The sequence below is a fragment of the Drosophila hydei genome, unplaced genomic scaffold, assembly GCF_003285905.1.
Source record: "Drosophila hydei strain 15085-1641.00,03,60 unplaced genomic scaffold, DhydRS2 tig00000001-arrow-pilon, whole genome shotgun sequence".
NCBI classification, from domain to species: Eukaryota; Metazoa; Arthropoda; class Insecta; order Diptera; family Drosophilidae; genus Drosophila; species Drosophila hydei.
The window spans coordinates 1,222,884-1,231,839 of NW_022045643.1; the positions used below are offsets into that span (position 1 = coordinate 1,222,884).

General features: G+C 41.3%; 1 protein-coding gene across 1 annotated transcript in view; it reads left to right on the top strand.

The window, feature by feature from the left end:
• Positions 1 to 1,568: 1,568 nt before the first annotated feature.
• The window catches only part of LOC111594359 (ecdysone-induced protein 78C), a 39,064-nt gene continuing 31,676 nt past the window's right edge, over positions 1,569 to 8,956 (top strand). The window contains 6 exon segments of the mRNA XM_023307619.2: positions 1,569 to 2,191; positions 2,193 to 2,260; positions 2,263 to 2,481; positions 2,566 to 2,654; positions 7,561 to 7,830; positions 7,898 to 8,039. Coding sequence (XP_023163387.2) covers positions 1,569 to 2,191; positions 2,193 to 2,260; positions 2,263 to 2,481; positions 2,566 to 2,654; positions 7,561 to 7,830; positions 7,898 to 8,039 — 1,411 coding nt within the window.

The following is an 8,956-nucleotide window of genomic DNA, read 5'->3' on the forward strand; positions in this document are numbered from 1 at the left end:
ATTTGGTTTGCGCGCTCTCGCTCTCTCTCCCTCTCTTGCACTCACGCGATATTGCAAACTTTGTAACGGTTCTCTTCTCTAGGCCCGTTGCCTATCGTTGTGTGTGTGAAATTGATCTTGAGAGAAAGAAGTGTGTGCACTTGAAGTGAACGTCAACATCGACGTCGACGCTGACGCTGACGTTAGCGTTGGCGTCGCTGCTATCTCTGTAGCTGCTGCCCACGGGCAATAGAAATTGAAAATAGCAACCAGGAACCAAGTGGCCCCAGCAAATGGAAAAGTGCAGCAACAACAAACAGCGAGAGTGCCAATGCGTGTTGCTGTTGTTGTTGTTCTTGTTGTAGATTAGAAAGATAGATGCACCCCAGCTCCCACTCCTCCCGCAGCTGCTGTTGGTGCTCCTCTGCCGCTGCTGCTGCTCCTCTGCTTCTGAGTCAGCCGGTTGCCTAGTGCGGCGGTCGCTCAAACGGCGCTACAAAAGTTTTTCCTACTCCATGCAACCACACCACACCACACACACACACATGCATGCATGCTATTTTCCTACTCTTTCCACACACACACACACGCACGCGCCTTCTTCTTATTCTTGTTCTTTTCTTGTGCTCCGTCGCTGCCGTCGTCGTCGCCGCCGTCGTCGTCGTTGTTGTCGTTGTCGTAGGTTCTGCAGTTCTGCAGTTTGGTTTGAATTTCTGTTGCGCATTTGGAGCGCTGCGAAGTTGGCGCTTGGATCTCGTCGAGACGAGAGTTTTGTACGCGCGATCGCACATTTTCACAATTTCCATTTGGCATTTTCCTAAACGTTGTTGCGTCGTCGCCGTCATCGTCGTCGTCGTCGTCGCCGTCGCCGTTATCGCGCTCTCTCCCTCTCACTCAGTCTTTATCTCTCTCTCTCTATCTCCCTCTCTCTCTTGCTGTTTCTCCTTTTCAATTTGTTTAATTAGTGAACGCGTCCTGCTTATCCAACTGTCGAGATCTATGGATACTTATCGAACAGTTCCAATAACGGGTTTAACAAACATGGAAGTGATTCGAAAATTATATTGATGAAAATTGAAAATCAATCTTAAGCTTGTGTGAAAGTGAAGTGTGAAAATCGTTTAGCTTTTAAGCAATATATAAGTGAAAATATATGAAAAAATAATTAGTTTATTTTATAAATTGGAAAATATAGAAAGAAATCAAGAGGTTTTAGGATAAGGGTTGAGGGTCTCTGATATTTGATGCCAAAAATACCAAAAGGAAATATTTTGAGAACTGCAAAGAAAGGCTTGTTTATTAAATTAATAATTTAATTAAGTGAGATTCAGAAATGCATCAAAAAAATTAATTCTTTCGATTAAAAAAAGTTAAAAGTTTCAGATTTGTACAAATTATATAGGAATACAAATATTTTTGGACTAAATGTGTCATATATATATATATATAATTAAGATCGTATCAAGATATCTTTGAACTGTTTATTAAGTGGAAAGAAAATTGCAAATGTTGCTTGAATCGAATTCAATTTGCGAGATGTTGTTGTTGATGATAATGGATGCCAATGCGACTGCAGCGACGCCAGCAACATGGATGTATACCAAATAGAGCTGGAGGCACAGGCACAAATACGCTCCCAACTGCTGATCGATACTGTGGTGAAGAATCTGGGCCAGCCACTGACACGCCCGCAGCAGCAGCAGCAACAATTGCAGCAGGACAACAGCAATATTGCAGATTTGGAGGCAAAGCAAGAACTCCAGCAGGCAGACGACGACGAAGACGAAGAGGAGGAGGAGGAGGAGGAGGAGGAGGAGGACGAGGAGGAAGACGAAGAGCAGCCACAGCAGGAGGACGAGGAAGTAGATGAGGAAGACGAGGAGCAGGAGGAGGACGAATTGGAGGAGGAGAACGAAGCATTGCCAGAAGTCGGCTTCGATGCAAATTCAGATTTCAATTTGCATTTCTTTGACACGCCCGAGGATTCATCTACGCAGGGCGCCTTCAGCGAAGCGGGCAGCCTAGACACCGAGCCAGAGGACGAACAGGAACAGCAACTGTTGCAGCAGCAGCAACCACAGCAGCAGCAGCAACAGCAGCAGCAGCAACAGCTAACAGCAATAGCAGCTGGCCCAGCGCAGGAGCTGCAGCATTGTTTAAGTGCCATCGAAGCGGACCCGCTGCAATTGCTGCAGTGCGACAGCTTCTATAGTGCAACGCCAGCAACAGTTGCTGCCGCAGCACCAGCAACAGCTGCAGCAGCAGCGGCAGCAACAGCAGCACATCTGAGCTGCACGGCTTTGAGCAATGGTGGAGGTGCTCTGTACACCATCAGCAGTGTGCATCAGTTTGGTCCCGCCAGCAACAGTTGCAGCTCGGCCGGGGCACATTCCTCGCCAGACAGCGGACGCGGCAGCGGCTGCAGCTCCAGTTCCAGCTCGGCCAACGTCTCCTCCTCATCTTCATCCTCATCGTCGGCATCCAGTGGTGAGCTCTACAATCGTTCAACGCTACTCAATGCCAGCCATCAGCAACATCAGCAGCAGCAGCACCAACAGCTACAACAGCAACACAACGGCCATTCAGCAGCAACATCCTCGCCAGCGATCAGCTCCACGTCGGCAACTGTTGCGCATTTGAGCAAAGGACACGCAGGTATGCCACAGCCAGACGGTGTGTCACGTCTCTCTTCCGTGTTGCAACAGCAACAGCAACAAAAGCGGCAACAATTGCTGCCTCGACTCGTGCTTATCTTTTCTTTCCTCTTTCCATCTTTGCGTTGCGGAAACTATTAAAGTGCAGCATGGAAAATGTGAAAATGAATGTAATTCGCTTTTCCTCTTCTTCTCCTTCGTCTCGTTGCTGTTGTTGAAGGAAAATTGGCTTTCATGTCACTGCTGCTGCTGCAATTGAAAGCCATGGCAAAATGGTTTTCATTTTCATAAATGACTTTCAAATTGCATTTGCCAATTGCTCAGTTGAAATTAATTTGATTGCCGCAAACATTTTAATTAAGTTGAATTGGGCGGCGCATGCCACCAAATCAATCAACTTGTTGCAACTGATGTACAGGAAAAGCATTGGATAATCTTTGGCATTACATGTAAGCAAAGTCAAATTAGAGAGTTTATTAGGAAAATGTAGTGATTCGACTCGGAAAGCTGAAGCTTAACGATTTTGGTAACCTGGAAATATGAGCTGAGGCCTGTTGAGCTTGCCTGCCAGACTCTCTCTGTTCTTAAATTTGTATTTATATTGAATTCTTATCAAACACTTGAACTTTTTTAACTTCTGTATTTTGTACAATTTCTTATAATATTTGGGAGCTTAGGAATATATTCTTAATTCAAGTCATGAAATTTAAAAAAATATTAATTGATAAATTTATATTATTATTCAATCTTTTGAAAACAGTCTAGGGACTATATTATACTTTGTTATACCACACTACACTATACTATACTACACTATACTATACTATACTATACTATACTATACTATACAATTCTATAGTTAATATATCTCAACAAGGCAAGCATTTTTCAAGCAAGCTTACAGCTATAGAAATTAATGTTTTAAGTTCCTTAAATCAATTGCAAATAGTGTTCAAGCTGTGCTAAGTAGATACATGACTAACTTGGCTTTAAGCTCTTTGTTTTCTGTTTCGATAATTTGATTATCTAAATCAAGCGGAAACTGTTGAAATAGTCGCATGTTGTTGGCATATGTTTTGAGTGTCCTTAGAGAAGATGGAGTATGTTGAGTCGAACTGAAATGAAAACACATCAAATATTTATTAACAATTTATGTAAGCTTCTACAACGCATTTTATAAATATTTAAAAATATTTTAAATACAAATCAAAAACTTAGCAAAGCCAAAGAAAAGGCTTAGGCAAATATTTCATATGAGAAAGGCAAAAACGGACATTGAGGGCGGAGTGTATATGTGGGCTGCTCTGAAAATAGCTGAGCTAATAAAAATTGATTTAAATTTTCACTAAAATAACTGTAAAACTACGCTAGCTTTCAGACAAATAGAAACTTTATAAGCATATCTCAAGGCTTCCAGCTGCTCTTAATCACATCTAAAGCCCAATTTATAATTTCTGCTCAAGTTTATTAGTGAATTATATCTGTAAAGTTTTCTAGCAGAGTTTGCTAAGTGCCAAAGGAAACTTGTGCGCTGCAATTGTTGCTGTTGCAGTCGCAGTTGCAGTTGCTTTTGAGCAATTGCCAGGATTTATTTGCAGCATTTAATTGCGGCAATTAGCAAAAGCAAAAGAAACTAAATTGCACTTGAAGCGGAGGCGCTGTCAAAACGCGTTGCTGTTGCAACTGCCCCCTGTGCAGTGATTTTCCAAGCACTCAATCAGTTTTCCTTCTGCTTTGCGTCTTTTATCGCTGAATGCCAAGAAAAAAGCAAATAAATACAAAATTATGAACTGTTTGCTGTTGTTGTCGCTTGTCTATCGCTTGCCACTGTCTGGCAACGCGGAAATGCCAGGCGGCAGCTGCCCCTGCCACAGCCGCTGTCGCCCCCTCCCCTTCCGCCCAGCGGCAACAATGGCATCTAAATTGTCAGCTCACAAAGGCGGCCAAGTGATTTGCATTTGAACGCGGCGCGAAAATGAAGCGACAACAGCAGCAGCAGCAGCAGCTACAACAGCCGCCGCAGCAGTTGCAGTTGCAGTTGCAGCATTTGTGGCTGCAACAGCAACTGCCACTTGAATTTCCTTTGCCGTTGACATTTTCCAGTCGCCCCCGCCCTGCCGCTCTGCCACTCTTAGCTGAAAATTCAATTTGCAATTGCACAAGCCCGTAACACTGGGGCATATGCACCACACAAGCCCCAGCCTTGCCCCTAGCCAGCGTTGCAACAACTCTTGCGTCCAGTTGCCAGTGCGTCGCTCGTTGGCGCGTGCAAGCTGCACATTAATTTCATTTCATTTCGCTTCGCATTTCGAGGTGTGGCAATGCCGATTGCTGCAACAGCAGCAGCAGCAGCAACTGCAACTCGCAGTTCAAACTCCGCGCTTAGTTCATTTGCCTTTTTTGCATTAGAAAAAGGCAAATTGAAATGAAATGAAATGAAATGAAATGCCAAGAAGCCAACAGAGTTTCTCGGGTAGTTGTTGTTGCTGCTGCTGTTGCCGTTGCTGTTGCTGCTGCTGCCTCTTGTGTGCCTCAGTTTTTCCTGTGCAATTTGCATTGCAAATTTTCGGCGCTTGCAGTGGAAATTTGTGTGCGGCTTGTTGAAGAGTTTTCCTGCTGCTGCTGCTGCTGCTGCTGCTGCTGCACTTGTGTAGGTGGCTGTCTGTGGCGTATACGTGATTTTTTGGCATTTTTGCTTATCACACATTCAAGCAGCCATCAGCATTGTTGTTGCTGCTGAAGTTGAAGTTGAATGCACTTTTAGCGCTGCTGCTGCTCGCATTTGAATTTGATTGCTGTCTGTCGTAGCAATTGCGTTCACTAAATGCATTTTCGAGGCTGTTGCTGCGCAGCGCGACAGCACGACAAGAATCTGGTCTAAAAAGCTGAAGAGAACTTGAAAAGTTTTCAATTTAAACAAAGACAAATAAGAGCTGTCAAGTCGGGAGGCGGCACGACTAGGAGATACCCTGACCTCTGCTCATTTGAAACTTTTTTATACTTTACTTAGATGGATAGATGGATTACTTAGATGGATAGATTGCTATATTGCATAAATACATACATGCTTACATACATACATACATACATACATACATACATAAATGGATATCAATATATCCAGATAGATAGCTACATACATTCATACATACATTCATACATACATTCATACATACATACATACGTACATATATACATACATGCATGCATACATACATACATACGTACATATATACATACATACATACATACATGCATACATACATATATACATACATACATACATACATACATACATAAATGGATATCAATATATCCAGATAGATAGATACATACATTCATACATACATTCATTCATACATACTTACATACATATATACATACATGCATACATACATACATACATACATACATACCCTCACGCATATAATCATGCATTCATACATTCATATATTCATACATTCATACATTCATACATTCATACATTCATACATACATACATACATACATACATACATACATACATACATACATACATACATACATACATACATACATACATACATACATACATACATACATACATACATACATACATACATACATACATTCAAACTTACAGACATACATACATATATGCATACATGCATACATACATACATACATACATGCATACATACATACATACATACATACATACATGCATACATACATATATACTTACATACATAAATGGATATCAATATATCCAGATAGATAGATACATACATTCATACATACATTCATTCATACATACATACCTACATATATACATACATGCATATATACATACATACATACATACATACATACATACCCTCACGCATATAATCATGCATTCATACATTCATATATTCATACTTTCATACATTCATACATACAAACATTCATATATATTCATATATAAATTCACGCATTAAATCATTCATTAATATATTCATACTTTCATCCATACATACATAGATTCATTCGTTCATTCATTCATACGCTCTGCTTAGGCTCATGAGCTTCACTAAGGCAAATCCAGTGTTGAAAAACGTTTCTTCTAAACTTCAAGTCTTTTGTGATTTATAACAGATGAACCAACAGCAACATCGATTTAGTTCCCAGTTAAGACTATTCAATGTCCATGGAGCGTATGGAGTCTTCTTCTTTCTCTTACACAACTATTCTCAAGGTCATATCTGAATCCACATATCATTCTGTCTTCTATGGGTGCTTCTATATGAAAAGTAAAGCTCAAACCTGCAATTTAGAATATATATGCTCTTGAGTGCCCTTGCCTTATAAAGTGTTAAGCTTTTATGAGTACAACTACTAGATATAAGAAAACAAAAATTCTAAGTGAGTAAATATTGAGCTTCACTAAGGACTGAGCGACTGATCTATATATGCATAGATGCCCAAGATAGTTATTTACCTGCTCTACAGTTAGGTTTACTGAATGAATTCATTCAATGTGAATCAATTTGTTATTGAATTAATTTAATTTAATCTCAGCTTAATCTCAAATTTTTCATATTCCATATTCGATTCGCAGAGCTCGCCTTTTCCTGCTGCTTAATTGTGGCAAATGCCAGCTCAATATTGCCACAATCGAGCTGTCCATTAATATAATTTGTTTGCACCTGAATTCGATTGCCGTTAGCCAGCCACCCACAGGTAGCAGCAGCGTCAGGCAGCTCTATTGACAGGCGCGCGCGAGCTGTCAGCGTTTGTCACTGACAAATGAGGCGAGAGCTGGGAATGTGGCAAGAGATATGGGGCAGGCGATAGACGATTGACGCCTGCTCATTTGGCCAAGTGGCGTATGAGTAATGTGTAAAGCAGCTAACAGCAAATGCACTTTGTCATTGCAGAGCAACACTCACAGCAGCAGCAGCAGCAGCAACAGCAACAGCAGCAGCAACACACGCAGCAACAGCAGTTGCAACAGCAGCAGCAGCACCACGCGCAGCAGCAGCAGAAATTTGGTATTGTTGACTCCAGCAACGGCAGCAGCAATAGCAATCACAACAGCAACAGCAACAACAACAGCAGCAGCAACAACAACAGCAGCAGCAACGGCGTCTCCTCAAAGTCGTTTGTGCCGTGCAAAGTTTGTGGCGACAAAGCTTCGGGCTATCATTATGGTGTAACCTCCTGCGAGGGTTGCAAGGTAAGTTGCACTTGCTGCACTTGCAATTAGGAGTCAAGAGACTTCACTCACATCTATCCCGTTGCAGGGCTTCTTTCGTCGCAGCATACAGAAGCAGATCGAGTATCGCTGCCTGAGGGACGGCAAGTGCCTGGTCATACGGCTCAATCGGAATCGCTGTCAGTATTGTCGCTTCAAGAAATGCCTCTCGGCTGGCATGAGCCGCGACTGTAAGTACCCCAGCAGCTGTAGCTGTAGCTTAAGCAAAAGTGAATGGCTGCAGCCGACTGTCAACGCGCACAGCAACTAAAGCTGCGACCAGGCTAAGATCTCAGATTATGTCTGCCACAAGATCTGGAGAGTTAGATAAACAGTCGATTGAGACGTGGCCAAGCTCGTTGGGGACATTAACAGATTGTCGCGTTAAATGTTGTTAGGCTAAACAGCATTGCCATTACACTGTCTTATATAATCGTTTTATAGCCATTTAATTGAGTTGTAAATTGTGCGCGATATACACACAGATTGATATAGATAATTATAGATTATTATGTCTAGCATTTGTTTACATCGATTGTAGGCTTTTCGTCTCTCGAGTTGCCTTTAGGCATTTCATTCACGTTTCTCTACATTCTTCGCAATGCCTTTCTATGTGATTCTCATTGAAGTTCAGCTTTATGTTGACTTCCTATAGAAGTTATATGTCTTTCATTTGCTGACACAGATTTTAAGCTAATTGTAGGCTTTGCTGCTCAGTTCGAGTTGCACTGAAGGAGATCAGGCTTTTCTCTATAAATTTGCCAATTTGCGCATTGCCCTTCTATGTAATGCTCATTTAAGCTCAGTTATATTATGACTAGCGCCTATAGAATTTATATATCCAGTGTTTGCTTACAGAAATTCTAACCTACATAGATTCTAAGCTCTTCTGTCGCATTGCATTAAAGAATTTTAGACTTTTTTCTACAAATTTGCCCTTCTATGTGCTTCTCATTGAAATTCAGTCAATCAAAACTTTTTCTAATAGAATTTAATACAAACAAGCTTAAGCTAAATAAAATTCAATTATTAACAAGATTATCAAATATTTAAATTTATTTTGAATGAAGCTGTTTGAGCGTATTCGGAAAAACATGAAAGAGTATTT